We start from the raw sequence: 23,972 nt of genomic DNA, 5'->3' as shown, positions 1-23,972 counted from the left end.
GAACAATTAGACCCGCAGATTGACAGGTGGGCTCTGACTGTCAGGGTGACGCTTGTGGAGGGGTGGAGTAAAGGAGAGGCCGGAAAGGCAGCTGGATGTGTCTGTCTATCAGTGGGAGCTGTCTGAACGCACCGCGCATCACCAATGTGCGCACATTTCACTGCGGAGAATATCCAGGGACGCTCGTTGCGCTCTTTAGAATAAACAATAATAAATCCAAACAACAACAACAACAACAGTGAGCACACAGTCTGCGGCTCAGAGGGCGGGCCTGCTCGGTGTGTTTTGTGATGACTTTCTGAGAAATTCGTCAAGTGTCTGTGTTGACAATCGGACGGACGGCGTATATGTGAGTATTTCATTATCTGGGGGGTGTTTTTCGGGAAGACGGGGTGTGAGCTGATTGCTGCGGGCTTTCTCCGCACACACACTTGACTGATTGACACACACCCAGTCTGGCTAACGTGTCACTCTTTCCTCTCTTTTTTCCACTGATTTCCTTTCCAAAGAGCGGAGCTTGGAGACCGGAGCTGGCACCTGGACGGGCGGACGGAGGGGAGCAAGGCACTAACAGCGCAGTTTGGACTCGTCTCCACCGCCGAGTGAGTTAAAAAAAACGCAAGAAGAGGAGCTCCGTTGTCTCCACTTTTGCTGTGAACAGAGGCATGAAATAGTACAGTGAGTGGTGTGAAGATCTTTTGATGGAAACGCGGCGAGCAGCTCCGGCAGCTGTCCGTATCCCCCCCTCCACAGACTGAGATCCGCACGGAGCTTCCGCCAGTTTTTCACCGAGCCAGCCTGCGATGAGTTTCTGTGATCGGCAGAAGTTAACGGACTTCTGTGCCCTGTGTGCTTTAAATCATTTGTAAGCTGCATTTTATCTCCGGACATAACGACTCTAAAATGATCAGAGATTAAACCTCCACTTGCATCGATATAGAAAGAGACTTCTCCACCCTGCGAGGGATCTACACTTTCATTCTAACATCCCGCTGAAGAACTGAGGAAACGCTGCTGGCTTTGATTTCCTCCTTTGGTTTCCTCTCCAGCTCGTCCGCTATTTTGATCTCTGCATGAAAAGTCAAGCGGAAAGTCTTGCAGCAGCATGCCGAGGAGAAAGCAGCAAGCACCGCGGCGGTCAGCAGGTAAGCCCCGGTCCTCCAAACAAACACCCACCAAGCATCAGACACACACACACACACGCAATTTATTCCCCCAGCATAACCAGCCAGGGATCAGTGTGCAGACAAGTTTACACAGCAGCGTACAGGCCTGATTGCAGGGCACAGCACAAGGACAGCAGGACCTCTCATGTGCTTTCATTGTGGAGCCAAGCAAAATTTCACCATGCATAGTTTTCCAACATCTCAACAGCCCATAATAAGTTTATTGCTACTAATCTAAGGCGTGTTTGACTGGCAACAGCATTGTTTCATTTACGCAGCCATGCCTCGGTGCCAATTCTGCCTCTTGAGAAATGAATGCGCTCAGCTGCACTTCAACGCTTTAAAGCTGATCCTCCACGAGGTTGCCAGCATCCAAGTTCTCCAAACAAAGCTCATCTTATCTCATTTTTACAGGCTAACGTGTTTGATGTGTTGGTGCCAGTAAAAAGAAAAAAAAGAAGAGAGAGAGAGAGAGAAAGAAAAGTGGCGTATTTTCAGCTTGTGTTCCGCTCTGGGATTGCCATCCTTGATTTGATGCTTGATTGATCGCCTGTCATGCGACTGCCTTTGATCTATTCATTCCTGATAAACATCAGTAAATCATTCACCATAGAGACACGCATGCGCCCCGGTAGCTGGACTCCCTCAAAGGATAACTTTTTGCCCCCGCCGAGGAGCAAAGAAAAGACAAATTGAAAGAAAAGTTCTCAAGCGGGATAAATACTTTGCGATTAATACCCAAGGGGGAGGGAACAAGGGAGGAGGGGAGGAGGGGTGCTGGGGCGTAGCGAGATCACAGGGAAGCATCTCATACTGAAATAGCCCCAAAACACTGCAGGGTGAAGTGGGGAGGTTACCTCTAATGGTCACTGCAAGCTCTTGACCTGACCTCTGTGTCCATCCAGGAGAGAAGGAAGTGTGAATCTGCCATAAATGTTGAAGAGGCAGCAACATATATACACCTCAACATGAATACAGCAGTGATAAAGTCTGTGGCTTGCTCAATATTAGATAAAGAAATGTAAATTATAGTATTTAGGTGTGTCTCAGATGAGCAACTTCATTAATAAGTGTTGCAATCACACTGCACAAGCTTTTTTTTTTTTAGAGAAAACACCTCACAAAAGTGAATAATGACAAATTCACAGAGAAATTCAACGCCACAATTTCTGTCTCAGCTCCCACATATCTCCCTCTGACAGTCGTGCCTGCATGTTGTCGTTAAGTTGACCAGACGTGAACTGTTCTGAGAGAGAATCGCATGTTTGCCTGAATCCATTTGATGTCCCTGGGCGATGTGAGTGATTGACATGCATTTCCAAATGACGGGGGGGGGAGAAGAGGAGCCTTTGAAGTTTGTGCAGTAATGACCAAAGCCGAATAAAACAGCTGTAGAATGTTAAGCAGGCGGTGGAAATGTGAGGTTAAGCAGACTTAATCAAGGTTGTGACAGAAAGACTTTGAACTCGGTGGGGCTGTAATTTCTAATTGACGCCAGGCTTTAGTGATGGATAGAGAGAAATGTGTTTGAAGAACAGGCCTGAAAGTGAATAGTGTCGGTTTATACCTCCGCCACAAATAGCGGCGAAATCCCCAAAAGAGAGCATGGAGGGGGGAAGAAAAGAAAGTGTTTCCTGTTTTCCAGCCTCTTCTGGTCACTCAGCCGAGCTCTGAAGTGGCCCCATTCCGGCTCAGCTTTTGAATATTGATTTAATTGTCTGTTTTTGTGACAGACACATACATCACAGGCAGTAATGGTCAATCCAAACTTGGCAGGCTTTGTCTCTGCGTTATTTCCACAGCGTGACTTATGGTCAATCCAAAAACTTAAACACCTCTACTGAAGTGTGTGTATGTCCTCGGTGAAATGGCGCACACGCACCTTTAAACACAGGCTATTTTTTTTCTTACAATGCATTACCAGATATTTCCACAACCTGGATTTGTCACTTTGGAGTTGCACTAAAACAAAATGTTGCGTACGCTCCTCAGAGGGAGAGGGAGAGAGGTTTCAATGGCTCTTTGTATGCCATTTCAAATGGGCTCTGTTTCATCAGTCACAGTGATGATTTTAGACCCTGTAATGGCGCTGTACCCTATCTACTTTATGACCAGTGACAATACATCAGTGTTCTTTCATTTGGAACCGCATTACTGCATCTGTTAGTTTTGGCAGTTGAGTTCAGTGCAGTGCAATTTGAGCAGGAGAGACTTTTGCTGCAGTCATTTGTCGTCATTTTCCGTTTTTCCCCCTTGTCTCCTCTCACTGAAGTGCAGTTGTGTTGGGAGGTATTTCTCACAGGACCTCGAGGTAAACAATGCAGCAATAACAAGTGATTAAAATGAGAGTAAAAATGAATTCGGAGGTGGAATTTTAAAAGGGGCCAGTTTTGTTTCGTATTTGTGATAAAATTTTATGTGTTTAACTTGTATTGACCTTTCCAGGTTAGGTGTAAAAGTAATGTCATTGTGCCAGTGTTGCCTTTGATCACGTGAAATTGAAATAAGCTGGAACGATTAGTCGATGAACAGAAAATTAATCGGCAACACTTTTCGTTTTCATCATTTGGCTTGTAAAAAGGCGACTATTCTCTAGTTCTGCATCCTCAGATGTGACGATTTGCTTCTTTTCTTTGTGTAATGTTGCAAATTTTGTTTATTTATTAATTTTATTTTATTTTATTTTGGACTGTTTGCCAGATAAAACAATTTGTTACATTGGGTAATTTTTCAATATTTTCTGACATTTATTAGCTAATCAATGATCAAAAACATTTGGTAAAATAAAGAGTTTGATACTAACTGCATCTATTTTTAGCGCCCCTTAAAGCAAACCATACATTATATGGGAGTCTTGAATCAGTAGCATTAGCATGTATAAATATGGCACCTTACTGTACATATGACAGCCAGATAACAAGTAATTAATTTAGGTTGTAGATGTGAGATATTGTATATAAGATATACCAGGAAGCCATAATTCTGTATTTGCCTTGATACTGAGGTCACAGTTTTGATTGCTGTCGGGAAATTAATGGTTTTGCTGCACGTCTACTCTCGCTTTTAGTTTGCCAGCCACAATATCTTAAATCAAACACTGTCACTCTAAGTAATGAATCTGTCAACTAATCATTCAACACGTCAGAGTGATTACGGTGTGACACTGTGGTAGATTTATTCCACAGGAGTTCAAAAGGTCTATATAAAAAACTAGCATTTTTTATTACCTGTTCTGCCCAACATTTAGTTTTACCGAGACAGAGGAAGAGGCGGGGCAAACTGTGGGTGACCAATCCGCAGTGGGACGGAACAGGATACAGGTCCGTCAGTGTGTGGGATAGACGTCTTTGTACTCACTGTTCTTCACTTGAATTAAGCAGGGAATCTGAAATCCACTCAGTTTCCTTTCACTCTTAGATGTTTAAGTTTAGAAATATTTGATCCTGTGCTGGATTCTTATCTGCACTGACAGCAGAGAGAGCAGTTTCTGCTCTGACAGAATTAGTACAGGTCATGAAGGGAGAGAAAGTGACATGCTGCGATACTGTCAAACATGACCGTGTGGAAATGCGTTCCCTCATAGCTGAAGACCGTAATTAGCTTGCCTTTGTCTGCTCTCTTGATAGAAATGTTAGGCAACTGGCTGGGTTTGGCCACTCACACACTGATGCCACTAATTAAAAAGTTTAGCACTCTAAACATAAATCAAGCACTCGGGTTACAGTCAGAGGCTGTGGATGCTGTTAATTTCTTTAATATGTATGATTCAGTGTCTCCAATAAACGGACGTCAGTGCTACAATTTAATGATCTGTCTGTATCGCTTAGCTCAGCATGTTTAATTAAAGCGCTCTGCAACATTTGTCCAGATTGAAGCCACAATGAGGTACAGGACGCACAGACAGTGCCTCGCCTCGTGAGCCTCTCCACTGACATCAGCGGCTGCCTAAACAGATCCCCCCTCTTTACTGCCACTATCACCACCTCAATGCAAAAGGAGTCTCTTAATTATGACTTGTGGGTGGGGGAGAAGTTGAGCTTCCCTTCTTCCCGACGGCATCGTTAGCCGTGGTCCCTAATTATCCAGGTAGCTGACGGATCAGTGACAGGGCCCCACCGATTAATGCTTACAAATTCAGCAAGGTGTCAAGTCTGCAAGCTGCCTTGATATAATCAACTCGGTGTTAGCCACTTCTTCTCAGACACCCACCGCCAGTTGTTCCAGTGTACACTCAACAGCAGAGGTTGCTTGCAGTGTGACGTGACAAATGTGTGACTTGTGAAGCTGTGCTGGACACAAACACTCCTGTAACGAGTGGTTGTAGTCTCAAATCTGGGTGTACGTGACCTCTCACTGTAAACAGCCGTACAGTATATATGCAGTGCAAGTCTTCACTGCTTAAAGAATAGCTGAATACATGTGGCTTCCATTGGATGTGAAAGATGTTCTTAATGCTTTGCCTTTCCCTCTGATCTTTCCGGTAACAGCTTTTTGGTTTGTTTGACAGAACAGGAACAAAGTTCTAAGCCGAGCAGCATTAATACATTTTGTTGTTGTTGTTACTTTGCATTGTATTTCCTCTGCAGAAATTTAGCTCACGGCACCTGTCAACTAAGAAGCCATCGCCTTGGAACCTTGTGTTGGTTTTATCAGGATGTTTCTGATAAAGTATTTAATGACATTTGTCAGGAGTTGAAGCCGCGCTGTGAGGGAAAAAAAAAATGTTATTTGAAGTGAAAAGTCTGCAGATGAGAACAGAGCACACCGGTGTGTTTATGTGTGTATGTGTGTGTGTGTGTGCACGAGTCACTGAGCAAGACGAGGAGTTTGTGCAACCCCCCGCATGTGTGTGTATGTGTGCGTGTATGAATGTGAAATATTCTGATCCTGTGATAAGGCAGTGTATGTAAAGTGCCATTAACAGGTGACATTGACTGAAGGAGTCAGTGGATATATTTGCTATCCCACACTCTGCTACACCCGCAGTTTCATTTGCATGTGGTGTCAGTGCCAGTAGGCCTTCAGGAAATCAAAGACACACACTAATACGCACACTCGCACAACTACACTCTCTGTCCTCATCTTCGTGGAGGTTAAGTGACAAATGAAGATCGATGACTGCTCTTATGGAAAAGAGAGGGTCGGATTGAAAATATGTGGGAATTAGGCTCGCCAGCAGGGTGACGATGTAAAGGCATTCAGCGCTGCAGCCGCGAGGTAAAACTATCCCAGAGCTTAATGAGGTTCAGAGGAAGCAGGAAAACCTGGATTTTCACTCAAGCACGACACAAGGAGGCTCGACAAAAGAAGTAAAGAAAACAAGGTCATTTTTACGGGAATGAAAACTCACGAGCATCCTCATTCCTAAACACATCCTGCGTGTATTTATTGTCTCTTTTTTTCGCTGTTTCTGTTTTCCATTTGCAAAAAGACTTCTTGGCTTTGATTCAAAACAGCTGCACAACAAAAGCCACCATGTACAGTGGGGATGTAAGATAATAACAGGAATAATAACAAGAATGAAATCATCCACATGACTTCTCCTGGAGGGGTTTATGGTGTTGCTGATTGTTGTGTGGCACACACACAGAGTTGTGCTGCTGATTGAGTAAAATAGCCAGTTGGGTGGAAGGAGAAGAGGGTGAAATCACAGGCAGGGTTTATAAAATAAATTCTATCGATCGCCTTATATGTACGTGTACACTAGCTGAGAACTTATTCACCTTGTGTCCAACACAAACATATGGATTTCACACAGCATATGTGACTGTGGGCCTTCAACCTGGCCATCTGAAGTCATGGATAAGGCTGCAACTAACAATTCTATCCATGTATTCAAGATTTCGGCTGTTTACCCCTTACGTTATACAAGATATTTTTGAATGTAAGTGATGTAGATTGACATATGGGATAATGAATTTGATATGATTTACAAACTGAGATATATTGTTGGATATTTTGCAATATGGCTTGTGTATTACTGCTTTTTCTTTATGTACTTTTTGCATATGTACTTTAATCAAACCCTGAGTGGTTTGGATGGTTGACCACACCTGCCATCATAAAGCTAGTTAGCCTATTGGTGTGCATTATGTATAAATATAAGTGTGGCTTCCACTTTTCGAACATTTTGACCTGACGAATATCGAATTGACACAGCTTTTGTGTCATGGAGTAAGCGTGCAGGCGTTACCTTTTCTTCATTGACGCTATTTTTGATGGCCTTGTGAGTGAAATTACTTCTCATAAAGGAATTACAAATTAATCTGCCAATTATTTTCTCAGTTAATCAACAAATGTTTGGTCCATATAAGCCTGAAGATAGTGAAAATTGCTCATTGTAATTTCACAAAGCCAGGTGACGTTTCTAAAATGTCTTGTTTTGTTCGATCAACACTCTAAAACCTGAAGATATTCAGTTTACCATCATGAACGACAAAAAAAGGCTTCAAATCCTCACATTTGTAAAGCTGAAAACAAAAAAAAAAAAAGATTATCCAGTTATCAAATAGTTGCAGATTAATTGTCTGATAACTGACTAATTGTTGCAACTCTGTTTAGGGATTTAACACTCAACATATTTTAACCTGATCTTAAGAAAACAAGATTTCCAGATATTAGACTCAATTTTAGGCAACTGAAACTTTGCTTGAAGCTTCACACTTTGGAATATCTCACTATTATTATAGGCTCTAGCAAAGTAGCAAAGGATTGTGGGCAATCAGACACTAAAAGTGGGCCAGCTGCAACTGCTTCCTCACACTAACATTTGTAGTTTAACATTAAAAAGACACGGGAATGGGGTTAAGTGTGAAAAAGATGCGGACAAAAAGAAAAATGGGAAGTGATGATATTAAGGCAAGATGACGGGAGGTCCAGGGTACACTCAGAGGTCAGTGTGCACTCAGGGGAGCCTCTAGTGTGGAGTGTGTATTCTGTGTGTTTGGTCTTGTATGTCTGTCGTCTGAGTACTTTAGTATAAATGCACTTTATGGTCTTAGTTATCAATTACAGTGTAATGTTACACCAGTGTATTGTTTGTGTCCTTGCATGATTGATGCTCTGTACGCCAGACAGACGCCGTTATTGGAGAGACAGAGTTAGCCAGCGTTGGCTGCTGTGATCTAATTTGTCCAAAGCCAAAAAAGACTCTGATTCAGATATTTGTTTCTGCATTTTGCCCGCGTGATCTCACAAATTACTCTGCATCCTTTTTCTTTTCTTTTTTTTTCTCTTTTTTTTAGCTCTACACTTGATGTATTAGAAATTGCCACTGAGGCGGCGCCTGTTGCAGTAATCGTGGTGATCATGCTAGAGATAAGGCTGGAGATACATGGCCACCACAGCAGGCGCACTGAGGTTTAAATTACTCTCAGTACTCCTTTTTTATTGAATCTCTTGCTCCCTCATATTGCCGATACTTGAGTCAAGAGCTCAGTCCGTTAAGCTAAGACTGAAAAACTGCCTTTGATCCTCAAAGTAAACATTAAAAAACAGTGTTGAAGTGAGTGAGTTGCCACTGGAGGCCCTGTACGACCCAGCCCTCGAGTTGTGCTGCTTCTGTTAACCAGCCTTGAACATCTGGGTTGAAGCAGCTTAGGTAAGAGAGGGTGTGGGTGAGAGGGGAGAAGAAAACAGAGGGAGAGAAAGAGGGGCTGTGAAGAAAAGGTATTAAAAGTGACAGATGAACAGGACTTGGGTAGACGTTCTTCTGCAGCAGCTGTGACTGCTGCCATTGCTCTGACAGGTGTCAATTAAGAATTACTGCCGAGGCCCTGTAGTCATTTTTTCCTGCCCAGCTGTCTGTCTCCGTGCCTTTTTGAGAAATAACACTTTACCCTTGTCACTGCTTTAGCGCTTAGCCACGGTCGCCCCAGAAAATGAGAGCATGGCGGGCACGCTAATCGATAACCAGTGTATTAGCAATTATTTTGCCCATTGATTTACGGTGGGGCAGCGACTCCCACCGTGTTGTTATTAGCCGCTGATTATATGCGCCTGTGCTATACTGCAGACACGCACGCCAGCACATACGCTTGCTTTGCTGTTGCCAGTTATCTTTACAGCTGTGTATGGAGAGACAAAAACAGTATTTCTTTTTTGATTGTCAAAGTTTAGTTCTTGAACTTGTCTCAGGAGCTCCCCAGAGGATGCAGAACAGTTTAATATAATCATAATTTAATTCACTTCATAGGACAATTAAATTATGTTTAAGTTGATTATGTTAATTATGTTTTAAATTACACTAAGTCTAGTTATAGAAACCACTTTCACCACTAAATTGTCATGTGACTGCTACAGTGATACACGGTGCTGCTCTCAGTCGTATCTCAAACTGAAACAATCAGTGTGGAGTATGTGTAATTTATGCTTTCTAGTATGGTGATTTGAAGCATTTTCACTGTCGTCTTCTCATAATACCAAAAACAAAAACCTGTTAACCACTGTGAAATTTTAGAAAACACCATTTTGTCACCTTGTGGCAGCCCAGTCGCTAGAGGAAAATGTTGGCATTGTACGTTTCTGCACACCATGGATACGTTATACGTTACATTTATTTGTTTCATTTCAAGGTTTTAGTACATGAGCTGACTTTGTCATCAGGAGGTAGAGGGGATGATGAATGGTGTGACACCTAGATGAGACGTCTGCCAAGCTGCAGACCACTATTGGAGACCAACTAACAACAAAACTGGTTGTTTCTTAACGAGTTATTGTGGTATTTTCAGCAGCTTTTCAGCCACCAAATGCGCGTGTTTTCTAGCAACTTGTCGCTGTGTTTGCAGCATTGATAGTGCCATGATGAGTGGCTGTTTTTACAGAGACATTGCTGCGTTTCCAGCCATGATTGTGCCACCAGAGTAGTGTATTTTGAGCCAAATACTGACCTTATCCTAAACATAACCAAGTAGTTTTTGTGCCTATACAAATCCTTTGTTTGTAGAAATGTACAATGGCAACATTTATTCTGGTGAGTGGGCTACTTGTGAATTAAAGATAGCGTTGTAGGCCCTTCGTTAAAAGGAAACTTAATTTCTTAGCTACGAATGCACCAGTCCAATCCACATTAGGGTCTGTACTGGTCTAAATAAGCAGATCATGTGACGGATCCTCATCGATGGCATCAGGAGAGAAAATGTTGGATCAGTACACAACTTTACTTTTTACTTATTTAGGTGAAAGCTGATGAATTGGAACGTTCTTACTGATTTCAAAAGGGGGATGCTAACATTCAGTGTCCACAATGAAACAGTTGTAGAAACTGTCCAGTGCAGAGAAACAAGAGTCATTTCGAGGCACTAACTACTGCAGTGCTTTTTGGCTGAATATTGTATCTCAGCAGAAATTCCATTAAAGTTCAGAAAAGGAAAATGAAAACTTTGTAACGGAGAGTTGCATCAATTCTTTACGCCCAACTATAAAACAACCCCAGAAGGGCTGGAGGCTTCCAAACAGAATTAGTGTATTTTGTTTATTTTTGCGGTTGTTAAGGCAAAGGATGGATATGGGCTGGAATATATATGCACATGATAGCTGTATGTTGTTGGTGTTTTGAATATAACCCCACTGTAAAACATGAGAACAGTAACATTAATTACACATGCAAACGAAGCAGCAGCTAGTGATAAAGTTACTCCTTACAGCTCTAAAGGGAGCCTGCATGAAGAGCTTGCAGTGCAGGAAATGGTGGGAACCAGTGCTGTATATCATGAGAAGAAAGGTACTTGTTTTTATAACATAGATAAAAGCTGGCCTCAGCAGTTGGTGCAAGTGGACGAAAGTCAGGGGGGTGGAAATTTCTTCCCCCAAAGGAGTGTTTATTTAACTGATAAGGTGGGTTGAGACGCAATGAATATCATTTTTTTGGACAGTAGTTTACTACAGATAAGCCATCTGGGAATGGATACAGTTAACAGATGACACTTTGTCCTTGAGAGCGGACGCTGGGGAAGGTCATGCTGCAGCCTGGTGTAGTGCCACTGCCATCCTCCCCTCACCTCTTCATCTTTATCTCAGCCTGTTCTCTCTCTCTCTTTCTCCCTCCTCGTTTTTTTTTTTTTTTTTTTTGGGATTACTGCCCCCCTCTCTCCTTCCCTGTAAGCCTTTCCTCATCTTCCTATCTGTCATCAATCTCTATCTTACTGACTCAATTCTCCTCTACCCTGCTCATATTTTCTTTCATCTTCCTCCCTGTCTCTCGGCCTCATCTATCGCACGTGCTCTCTCCTTCACCGAATGCTCAAGAGTCAGTGAACTGGTTACAAGAACATGAACTCGACATCTGAAAAGGAGAGCGTAATATACCCTTTCAGGCCCACTGGCCTCCTTCTCATATTTCAAGGACCTCCTTTTGCGATAGTCTGATTTCAGCGACATCCTGCAGTCACACTTCTGAGTTGTAAAAAATCTGCGAGGTCACAGGGCAGTTAAGTCTTTGAAGTCTAAACACATGACTGTCACATATTTTCCGAGAGACATTTCCATTCCCATAAAGTATGCTGCACAGGAAAAGAATCAAAGCATATTTTGTTGGTGTTGCGCTGTTCAGTTTTGTTTGACTCCCACATTTAAAAGGAAGCCATTGACCACAGTTTGCTCGAGGTTACACAAAGTAATCTTTAAACAGTCGTTTGCTTGATGAGCAGTTGAAAGGGGATATAATGACTCGGGATCCCAGGCGATTCAATAACGCCACATGCTACCCCCAAAAATTCCTCCCAAATCTTCCCTGAGCTGCCTTGTTGTCTCAGACAGTGACAATCACAGGGGGGGTATAAGCTCAGCTCTGTCCCTCTAAGTCGTCTGTCTCAGAGAGAACAGCGGGAGGCCTGTTGTACACCCAAACGTCTCCTCTGTCAGTGTGTGTCTGTCATCACTCTGTCTGTCTGTCTAACTCGCTGTCCACCTGAGCATCTGTTTGTGATCACCTGTCTCTGCCTGTCTGTTGACCCAACTGTTGTCCTGTTTACTTGTCTGTCTCTGGTCCATCTGCCTCCGATGGAACATGATGACAGGCCTGTCGCTGCATCAAACTAACCACCCTGAAAACAGTTTGACATTGAATAATGTTTGTGTGATAGTCTGCAACAACACTGAACTTTGACGTAAATACAACAATGAAGGATGTCTAGTGTAGCCAGGTACGGAAAATACCGATGTACATTTACTCAAGTGCTGTATTTAAGTACAATTTTGAGGCACTTGAGTATTTCTACGTTATACTGTTAACTCACTGCATTTGAGAAGATCTTATCACCACGAGGTTGACAGGAAACCAACAGAAACTCTAGGAAGCAACTGTGCCAAGCCAAAAAATACTCAAAATGTAATGCGTTGTTTTTGTACAAATAAAACAAACATCATATAACATGAAAATTATTGAGCTTTAGAGGTGCTGTTAGGTGGATTTTGGCAAGCTGTTTTTAGACTTTATGCTAAGCTAAGCTAACCAGCTTGGCTTCATATTGTCTGTGTAGGCATTGATCTGTTCATGTCTTCATGGTAACCCCAGGATCACGGAAAACCCCCGGTAGATTTAATGTTCTATGTTTCATCCAAATCACTATCTTTCCCTTACCCTGACCAAATGCTTTTCTGCCTAACCTAACCTAACCTTGACTACAGAGTTGCCAAACCATAAAACAGCGATACAAGAATATCTTGTCAAAATCTTATCTTATTTTTTCGGTGAGCGGTGAACTGAACATATCCATTTGCAACTAATGATTTCAGATTTCTTTATTGTCATTGTACAAATATACAGTACAGGCCAAAAGTTTGGACACACCTTCTCATTCAATGCGTTTTCTTTATTTTCATGACTATTTACATTGTAGATTCTCACTGAAGGCATCAAAACTATGAATGAACACATGTGGAGTTATGTACTTAACAAAAAAAGGTGAAATAACTGAAAACATGTTTTATATTCTAGTTTCTTCAAAATAGCCACCCTTTGCTCTGATTACTGCTTTGCACACTCTTGGCATTCTCTCCATGAGCTTCAAGAGGTAGTCACCTGAAATGGTTTCCACTTCACAGGTGTGCCTTATCAGGGTTAATTAGTGGAATTTCTTGCTTTATCAATGGGGTTGGGAGTCAGGTTAATACACAGCCGACAGCCCTATTGGACAACTGTTAAAATTCATATTATGGCAAGAACCAATCAGCTAACTAAAGAAAAACGAGTGGCCATCATTACTTTAAGAAATGAAGGTCAGTCAGTCTGGAAAATTGCAAAAACTTTAAATGTGTCCCCAAGTGGAGTCGCAAAAACCATCAAGTGCTACAACCAAACTGGCACACATGAGGACCGACCCAGGAAAGGAAGACCAAGAGTCACCTCTGCTTCTGAGGATAAGTTCATCCGAGTCACCAGCCTCAGAAATCGCAAGTTAACAGCAGCTCAGATCAGAGACCAGATGAATGCCACACAGAGTTCTAGCAGCAGACCCATCTCTAGAACAACTGTTAAGAGGAGACTGCGCCAATCAGGCCTTCATGGTCAAATAGCTGCTAGGAAACCACTGCTAAGGAGAGGCAACAAGCAGAAGAGATTTGTTTGGGCCAAGAAACACAAGGAATGGACATTAGACCAGTGGAAATCTGTGCTTTGGTCTGATGAGTCCAAATTTGAGATCTTTGGTTCCAACCGCCGTGTCTTTGTGAGACGCAGAAAAGGTGAACGGATGGATTCCACATGCCTGGTTCCCACTGTGAAGCATGGAGGAGGAGGTGTGATGGTGTGGGGGTGTTTTGCTGGTGACACTGTTGGGGATTTATTCAAAATTGAAGGCACACTGAACCAGCATGGCTACCACAGCATCCTGCAGCGACATGCCATCCCATCCGGTTTGCGTTTAGTTGGACGATCATTTATTTTTCAACAGGACAATGACCCCAAACACACCTCCAGGCTGTGTAAGGGCTATTTGACCAAGAAGGAGAGTGATGGAGTGCTGCAGCAGATGACCTGGCCTCCACAGTCACCGGACCTGAACCCAATCGAGATGGTTTGGGGTGAGCTGGACCGCAGAGTGAAGGCAAAGGGGCCAACAAGTGCTAAACACCTCTGGGAACTCCTTCAAGACTGTTGGAAAACCATTTCAGGTGACTACCTCTTGAAGCTCATGGAGAGAATGCCAAGAGTGTGCAAAGCAGTAATCAGAGCAAAGGGTGGCTATTTTGAAGAAACTAGAATATAAAACATGTTTTCAGTTATTTCACCTTTTTTTGTTAAGTACATAACTCCACATGTGTTCATTCATAGTTTTGATGCCTTCAGTGAGAATCTACAATGTAAATAGTCATGAAAATAAAGAAAACACATTGAATGAGAAGGTGTGTCCAAACTTTTGGCCTGTACTGTACAACGAAATTCAGGTGCACTCAAGGACCGGGCTCATCTATATAAAAATAAGTAATTAATAGTAATAAAAATAAATACGTATATGCCCTCATTCCACCCATGTTATGCGCAGTTGTAGACACACTTTATACACTCATTGCCAACATATGTGATTAAAATGTAACAAAAAAACTGCTCATGTAGGTTAGTGCACATCAAATAAATTATTGCATTATTGAAAAAGAATTGTAATGTGTTTTAGTGGGCTCGCTTCAGTTCAGAGTTCAGTATAGTAATGGCTTTGGGGTAGGGACTGTTTATAAATCTTGTGGTGCGTTTTTTGATGGACCTGTAGCATTGAATTCAGACAGGTGATTGTGATGAACGTAAATGTGAGCGTGGTTCACTCTTGTGACAGTGAGCAACAAGCAACAGCACCCAAGGATTTACAGGACCTGGTATGCCGGTTGCATTGAAGATTGTTTCCCCGTCGATGTGCATTTCCAACTAGCTAAATCTGATCCAAACCATGGAGTGGGGCGCTGCACATTTTAACAGGAGGGAAACACTAATCGATTGGGGAACAAGACTTCAACGCAACACCTGCATGGCTAGTCCAACTGGCAATTCAGCTACCGGTACTGCTAAAACCAGTTCATATGAAAGAGATTTATGTACAAATCAGTAAAAAATTCAACAAAAACAATTTACATCTCACATTTTTATGCAAATTGTGCCCACTGGGTCTGAAAAACAACCCAGAACGTCAGTCACATCTACAAGAAATTGAAATGACATTGAGCTAAAGCATCCAACCGGTCTTTGGAAATATTTGTAAGGGAACGATGATCAAAAGGTTTTATTTTATTTGAAAAGGAAACGAAAAAAAAAACAACAACAGAAAAACTTGAATTTTGATCAAAATTGACACTGTGGATTATGAACATGAGCTACTTTGTTTTAACCTGTGTGAACTCAACTTCAAGCTAGCTCTTGTGAAGCGTGTGAACATACACAACACTACCCATAGCTACTACCAGCATTTTTTCCTGCACCAGAAAAAGTCTATCCATTTAAAACCGTGAACATTTAGTGCTTGTTTGTGTATGCTACGTCCTGCAAAATATCGCCCATGAAAAGCTACTGGATCCTGTCTTACTGGCCCATGTATACCCATCTAGTAGTATTTGCTTCTACCTCCTACAGTATCTCATGCTTTGGGTACTGCTTGCTGTTTGACCTTTGTGAAGGTCTGTGTAATATATCTGTCATCTTGCTGAATGCTTACAGTAAATTTGGAATTTGTCTGGCATTCAAAATCCAATCCAATGGACACATTCCCAGTGTGTATGAGTCATTGTGAGGTGTGAGTGTGACATATTTTTTCTTACTTAACTAATCTGTTTTTCCTCTCCATCTTCTCGGTTTGTCACTTCATTCCTCTCCTGCCTTGCCTCATAGTTGGAGCCTCATTGTTAAACTCCTCTGGTTTAACAATAACGTATGTCAAATTCTACAAAACAAAAACTCAGCCTAGAGAAAGTTACACCATACACATTAAACTGGAAGTCTGAAGTGATGACTCAAATATGCTGATAATCTAAACTGCAAATATCGTTGGACTGCAATTTAAAAAAAAAAAAAAAATTGATTATCATTTATTCTGCCAGTTATGGTTTTCAATATTTAATCATCTTTTAGTCTGTAAAATTCTGGAAATTAGTGAAAAAAATGCCTCCACAACTTACTAAAGCCTCAATATGGTGCCATGAAATTGCCTGTTTTGTCAGACCAACAGCTCAAAACCCAAATATGTTCAGTTTTCTCGCACAAAAGATGAAGAGAAGTTGCATGTTTGGCATTTTTTTTCCTTCAAAACAATGGATTACATTTGGGAGGCCTGATACATCATAATGCATTTTGATTTCTAATCATATGAAAAACATTAATAACAGCATAAACATTAATATCCTTGTTGAAAAAGTTCAAATGAATTCACCGACACCATCATTTATTAACGCAGCAGAAATATACAAACTGATGGGTAATAGTTTAGGTTACATGTCAACAAGATTTCAGTCATTCTTCTATCCAACAAGAGAGAAAAATGTTTGCAGCTTTGAAGTTTCGTGAGGATTTTTTGGCATCCATCTACAAAAACAAAAAAGAAAGAAAAAACAGCTGTGGATTCTGCTCTGAACTTTGCTTTAATCAAGAAAACTTCTCACGAACTTATCAGCGTAAGAAACAGGAGCTGCAGCATCAGTGTTTGTGATTAACGTTCACTGTGTGAGACTCAGGAGGTGAATTTCAGGCCTGGAAAGGTTTTGACTGACTGTAAAATGTCAACAACATAATTAAGAATAAAACAACCATGCTAATTTATCTAGTTAGTTTATTTCATGAGAGGAACCGGACAATAGCCGTGACATTAGGTTCCTTTTGTGTGCACAGGGCGAAGCTTTTGTCAGTAGGGAGAATGTGCATGTCAGGATCGGTTAATTAAAGTTGGTCAAACTAAACAAGATCAAGGAGCAGAATGGCTCGCGCTGATTAACATCAAGTTTATCAAGTTCAGTTTATCTCGTTACACTCTCTCCTCCAGTAACTTCAACACGGTGTGTAAGAGTCAGAGAGGCGAGAACACCCTAAATTCCAGTTTTAAAAAGGACTTTTGTGCATCAATGCTAAATATTTCAAAATAAAATCTAACAATTACTTTTTTTTTTGTTACCCGTCTTCCAGCAATCAGCAGTAAATCCAAGAAAGGATTGAGTTTCATGCATTTTTTTCTGACAGAGTATTACAGTGTTGCATCATTGTCGACTCAGTACACTGACATGTAACACTATTTTGGAAGGTTTTAGATCATAGCTGTTTATTAGAAACAAGAAAAATCCCAAATATATAATTCTATTGACAAAATAACAGAGGTGGAAAGAGAACATTAAAGAAATTTTATTCAAGTATTTGTGTAAAAATCTACCTTAGCAGTCCCTGCTGGTGTATCCACTGTGAGCATTTTAGCATGTTAGCCTGGGTCACACAACATCATAGGTGTGATTGATTTGGGTCATTTCGCCAGCTCACTAGGTGGAGCATTAAATATGTGATTAATTAAGGTAGATGTAACCTTTTTTTGTTTTTTATTTTTACTTTGCCGAGGTATAATAATGCTAACCGTAACCACCGCTAGCGACAGCCCGGGTGAGATCGTTTTGCATCCTTCCCACCCTGTGACCCTTGGCCGATGAATAAAGGTTTAAAGCGTGTATCTCTTCTAGAGTGTCAGCTGAGTGCAGACTGTCACCTCTATTAAGCTTTGCCCTCCTGCGCCCGCAGACACACCAGCAGCTTCTACTCTGCTACAGCTGCTGATTTATCTTGTTTCTTTTGTTCCATTCTAACAGTTTCTCAGGACTGATTCTTGTGACTTTTGTAGTACAATACTTGTGATAAAAAGTACTTAAAAAACACTCACGTACAAGTACACACAAAAGTGACTTTCTTACAGTAACAAGAGTAAAATGACAAGATTCGACACTGTGCTGTGAGGTTCAATTATAAAAGTTCAGAACACCTAAGAGCTCCAAAACTTGTGCTAAGCTCTTTAAAGTGCTCTCCTTGGGACAGGAAATTAACACACACCACTGGACAGGCCTGTCTGAATAGAAGCTGGTTTAAAAAGACGTTCTCACATATTCATCGGAAGCCTTAAAACTATTTTAAAACTACAGTCGGACATTTTTAGCCTCGCCTTGCCAGACACAGTGGAGCTACTGTGGAAGCAGTGCTGATGGCACAATCCTGAGCGGGTGAAAATGTGCACCCCTCCTCTTGATATTTGGGATCTATTATGTATGGAGGAGCTGAGTGTCTACATGACCGGGGCCAGAGAGCTAGACAGGACTGAGTGAGGCACTATTGTCTGTGTGTGTGTGTGTGTGTGTGTGTGTGTGCGTGTGTGTGTGTGTGAGGAGGGGCATAAAGGGGGTGAAAAAAAAGAGGAGAAAAAGAGTGACAGCAGACAAAAAAGAAGCAGGGAGGAAAGAGGGGGGTGAGGGAGTGGAAAAAGAGGAGGCAAAGCAACAGAGGAGTGAAAGAGAAATGACTCAAGGGGTTGAGGGATGGAGAGAGGTGAATAAAGCGAGAGGGAAAAGTATCAAGGCAATGGAGAAGAAAAAAACGAGGGAGAGAGAGAGAAAGCAGTTGGATAGTGGAGGAGAGAGGGAGAGGGGAGGATGTCACCCATGGCTGCCACTCATCACTCACAGCTTAATGACGCTGTTTTTTTTCCCTTCTCCCGCTTCTTTTCCGTGGGAGAGGAGGGGGGAGGGAGTTCGGCCCAATCAAACGGGGTCATACAGAGTTCACAACATCCAGGTGGGACTGTCCTCCACCAGGGAAATGCGTGTGTGGTGTGTAGCTGTAAGGACCGTGTGGACCTGGAGATAGTTTAGTGAGGACGTTTTGAGAAATTCTTAACAACAAATCTGGTGAGGTTTGATGATGTTGGGATTAAGGTTAATCAAGTTATGGCAAAGGTTAAAACGAGCTTGCTCACATGCAGGAAACCGACTGGAAGGCGCAGGTTTTTTAAATTATTCCGACAGTTTTGTAAACATGCTTAAAGTTTTGTTTTAGCTGCCTGTCAGCCTTTTTATGTCGGTTAAGGTGCAAATGCCTTGTCCAAAGTTTGTGTTCATGTGTTTACATATGTGTATGTTTGAAGCATGTGTGTTTATGTGTGTGTACGCGCATGTTTGTTTTCAAGGAAACCACGCAGGCTGTCTGTTGCTTCCTTCTGGGATTGGCATGATTCCTATTGGAGTTTTGATTCAGCTTGTGTTTGTGTGTGTGTGTGTGTGTGTGTGTGTGTGTGTGTGTGTGTGTGTGTGCTCAGCTCCACTTGTCCTCTTACTCAGTCCTGTTTCTGGGAAGCATCAACCGTTTAAAACTCAAACGGCAGGATTTTATCCCTCGCTCTCCTCCTCGCACCAAATTTGGGGAACAGCTGGGGCGGCCATGACGATGATTTGTCTCCCTCTGCCCGTCCGCCTGACAGGTTGAGAACATGCGCACACACACTCACACGCACGTGCACACAGGCACTCACTAATAGGCGCGCACACACACAATTAAACATGCACTCAGTATCACAGACAGACAGGCACAAACACACAGACACAACTGTAGACACATACCCCTTATAAGAGGCCGTGTTCTCAGGGCACTGCCAAAACACTCTGATTTCCTTTAGCCTGGGCGGCCATACATCAGCTCGGGGCCTCCCAGCCCGGATGGCAGGGGCTGACAGAATGACATGTGTCATTTATCAAACGAGGGGCGCCAGGCCTCAGGAAAAGAACAGACCGCCGCATGACAAAGCCCCCCGAGAGCTCTCCTCCACTCACAACGAGGGGAGTGTGTCATGGGATAGACACTGACAAATCTGCGGAGATGGAACACACATGGATACACGCTGACACCAACACACAAGCAGAGGAAACACACACTGAGAGGCACTTCCAGCACAGATACAAACCCAGTGATCACACAGTATATCCAAGCTATACTGTGGCTTTAAAAGTTTTATTTTTGCTTGTGTTTACAGAGAGAAAAGTCTTGTAAAATGCTCAACTAAAGCAAAAAAAAATAAAAAATCTGGATTTTAATGCGCTGGCACTGGACTTACAAACACACATACCCACACATACACCCACATATATGTTTCTCTTGCAGGCAGAGGAGCCGCATGCCAAAGCTTCTCCTGTTGCCAGCAGCAGGCCTGTCTGTGTGCCCGTCCTTCTTAATGAACGGTCACTGGCTGCCGAAAGGAGCTCTCTTAGTTGGCAACACCACTTCATCTCTTTCCTTTCATATCCATGCCACCACATACTCACAATATCCCTCTTTTCTCCTTCATTATGTCTCCCTCCTCTTCATTCCTTCCCTTCCCTCTTCCCTCTCTCTCTCTGTCGTGATCCCCCTCCACCCCCGTTTACTCTTTCCATCGCCTGTTCATTTGTCTTCATAAGCCTAATTTATTTTCTCTGCCAGATGCAAGCTGACAGCCATCAGTCTCTCTCCCACACACACTGACGCACACACACCTGACCCCCTGACATGCAGACAGATACACTACCGTACGCACAAATGCACATAGCTCTTTCCTCGCTTTTTATTCATTCACTCTGTCTCTATTACACACACACAGCCCGTATTACCTCACACTGCTCTGAGGTCAGGTCTGCCGTCGCATACCCTCTGTTTTACCCCTGTCCTCCACCCCCTCCAACCCCCAAAACCCTCCCATTAACATTACTGAAGATGGATGTGTCTTCATAGCTGAGATTGATTGCGGATATAGAGTTATGGTGCCATTTATGTGTGTGAGTGTGTGCGTGTTAGTGTTAGATGGAGGGCACTTTGGGAGGCGGCGTTTGGAGCTGAAATGTGAGGGAGGCAGGCTTTTCTCTCGTTTCCAGAACCTTCCAGCCGTTCGTTGTCTGTCCGCAGTCTGATATTGTGCTCTGTTGAAGGATTGCTTCCTCTCTTCCTGCCTCTCTCTCTGACTGTGAAGCTGTTCATAGCCATTGTACACTCACACACAGGCACACACACACACACACACACACACACACAGGCATGCATAGTCGCACACAGACGCAATCAGCCTGAGATGGCTACTGATACTACTCCACTTTGAGAGCCCAGTACATAATTTACTGACTTTCTCCAGGGACCCTTTTTCAGCCCCTAATCCCTCCTCCCTCCTATCATTTCTTCTTTTGTCACTTTATTGCCATGGTCATCAGGAAAGGGAGAAAAAAAAACCCTCCACACATACACACTCCAAACTGCTGTGTGTTTTAGCATATGCTTTTGTTAGGTTTTTGTTCTGCCCCTATGCTATTCATCACGCTTTAAATCTTAAACTAGTGTTGAAATAAAACAGTAAAACTTTGTTTAATGGAGCGCCAGACTTCAGCACTAGTTCGTCACTTGAGCGGGCAGAATGAAAAAGAAAATGTGGCGATGCATAAAGGATAACGGTTTTGATGGTGCACAATTGCTGGAATTTCCCTGGTGACACATGCAGTTAAAAGCACTAAAATGTTTGGGGACGTTCGGTTGTCCTGGGCAGCTTCCTGCCCTGAGGGTTTGTGGTTCTAATTAATTTCCCTGAAGTGACTTTATGGTTTTTAAAGTTATGATTTCTTTGTCTGTCTCTGAGGTCATGTTCTCACAAAGTCCTCTGCATTCTTGTGTTCAAGCTTGTGATGCACGTCTGGCTTGTGGTTTGTTTTTGAATGTCTTACCGAGGAGTAGATAAGGGTAGAGAGGAGCGGATGAAATGTTATTTTCCAGAATGACGAAATGATGTGTGTGTGTGTGTGTCACTTTATTGTCTTAAATCAGACTGCTCAGTGGTTTTAAGGCCGGGTCACACTAGCTTTTAAAGCAGCAAAATTTTCTTCCAGTAAGTTTACTCATTAGATTCGCAAAGGGAATCCACTCAAATTTTTTGTGTTACGTTCAACTTTGGTGAACTCTGATATTTGAGTTTGTGCCGTACTGACTTTTGAGAAGGAAAAAGCCAGCTTACCTTACTGTGTTGCACCATCTATTTATAATTAACCCCCAAACTGGGACCCATGAGTGGACTGCATGTTCCTAGACACGCACATATGCTTATGCATGCGCTGTAAGCATTTTCATCAGGATGGGGGACTATTATTATTTCAGCGCTTAGCACATCTACGGAGAGCACACCATGAACGCAGCATTTTCATTGCCAGGTTCTTAACAAAGGAAGGAGTAAGCCTCCTGGAGCTTTTAGGGTTACATTGATTGAGTGACACATACAGATATATCAGTATACTTGTGGTGCATTGTGTATGTATTCATATTAAGTGGGATAGAACATGATGTAGTATGATATTACTAATTATTTTAATTGTGGTGAAAACAGGCAATATCGTAGTAAATGTTGGTATTTGATATTTGTCGGGATATTCAGCTTAAAACTAGGTAAAACCCAGTGTCTGTTCAACGTAAATTGGCTTCGTCTGTAGCCTAAAAACATCTCCACAAAAGAAGAAGACAGTTATGAGACAGGAGTCGATGGTGTGAATACTTTTTGTTTTGAATAAACTGTGCGAACTTAGCAACAGAGCTAACAAGCTTGCTAGCTGATAGTTAGCAACCAAATTAACAAGCTTGCTTTTTGATAGTTAGCATGCTTGTTATCTCAGAGAGCTTACTTTCCCTCTTTATTGAATTAAATGGTGTGAAATGCCAGGGGGAGTAAACAGCCCAGGGAAGTCACCAAGCTTTTGGAGCACAGCAGTTTGCATGTTGGTCTCTACTTCGCCTCATTCCCACAGAGAGTAAAGGATCAGAGTGGTAGAACTGTGTGTCGACGTGTGTATGTATTTTTTCTCTTCCTCCGTCTCTGTTTGTTCTCTATGTTTTGTTCCTCAGCAGTGTACAAAGTGGATGGCCTCTGTGAATTGAGGGGAGGTCTGACAGCGTGGAGAAGGTTGATTGATGGCTTATTGTGCAACCGGACTCGGCTAGACCGGACTGGTTAGGTTGTGACCTTGTTTTGGCCTCATGCCCTCTCATTTTTTCCTCTTTTTTTTATTCTCTCCTTTTCCCTGTATCTCACCGTCTACCTCTGTTACTCAGACACACATGGTGAATAAATACACACGTATGTTCAGACTGTAAACACACTTCCTTTTTTGCGCCCCCCCCCCCCCTTTCCTTCGTCGTCTTTGCTGCACTAAACTCATCATTCTTGCCATCACTCATTCTTCGCTGTTTCCTTTCTTCCTTCCTCAGCCCACTTTGTTTTCTTTGTCCCTACTCCTACAGGACAGGTTTTGTCCCATGAGTCATTTCATCAGGTTTCATTTTATAGCTCCTATTCATTCAGGCTGAACACTGGCCACTCTTAAGAAACGCCCTACAAGACCAACCTTAACAGACAAATCCAGTGCCACTTTTGATTGCGCTGAATTCAGGGTTCACCAACCAGTTCTTGCCAGCGGGAGAATCTACTGATGACTACAATTCAACGAATCCATGAGACAAAGTTAGCCTAAACACCAGGCACACTAGTTTAAACTGTGGTTCAGCCTGTTTTTTTCCTACAATGATTTTCTGCTTCTATTCTCCACACAACCATAGTGATTTATGGTAATTATCCATCTTTGGGGTCATCCATCAACTGGTTGTTGCTAGGCGATGGGAGCAGCTGTTGTTTAGTCGGGGGAAGCTCCACTGTCAGGGGCAATGCAGGTGAATTCAAAAGACAGCATCTATGAAGAAAGGATGAAACCATGTTATTTTGGTAGCTTTTTAGATTCGTGATTCACTCTCTTCCGATATCAACAGAACACCTTTCTGCCATGTAACGTCTAGCCTTGATTGAACCATAACAGAACAAC

At 42.5% G+C, this 23,972-nt stretch overlaps 1 protein-coding gene across 1 annotated transcript in view; it reads left to right on the top strand.

The window, feature by feature from the left end:
* Nucleotides 1-150: 150 nt before the first annotated feature.
* tshz1 (teashirt zinc finger homeobox 1) overlaps nt 151-23,972 on the top strand; it is a 35,251-nt gene continuing 11,429 nt past the window's right edge. Inside the window, exons 1-2 of the mRNA XM_033637703.2 lie at nt 151-349; nt 510-1,145. Coding sequence (XP_033493594.2) covers nt 1,106-1,145 — 40 coding nt within the window. The 5' untranslated portion in view covers nt 151-349; nt 510-1,105. The remainder of the gene's footprint in view (nt 350-509; nt 1,146-23,972) is intronic.

This window comes from Epinephelus lanceolatus, chromosome 16 (assembly GCF_041903045.1).
Source record: "Epinephelus lanceolatus isolate andai-2023 chromosome 16, ASM4190304v1, whole genome shotgun sequence".
In the NCBI taxonomy this organism is placed as follows: domain Eukaryota; kingdom Metazoa; phylum Chordata; class Actinopteri; order Perciformes; family Serranidae; genus Epinephelus; species Epinephelus lanceolatus.
This window is presented reverse-complemented; position numbering and strand designations above follow the sequence as displayed.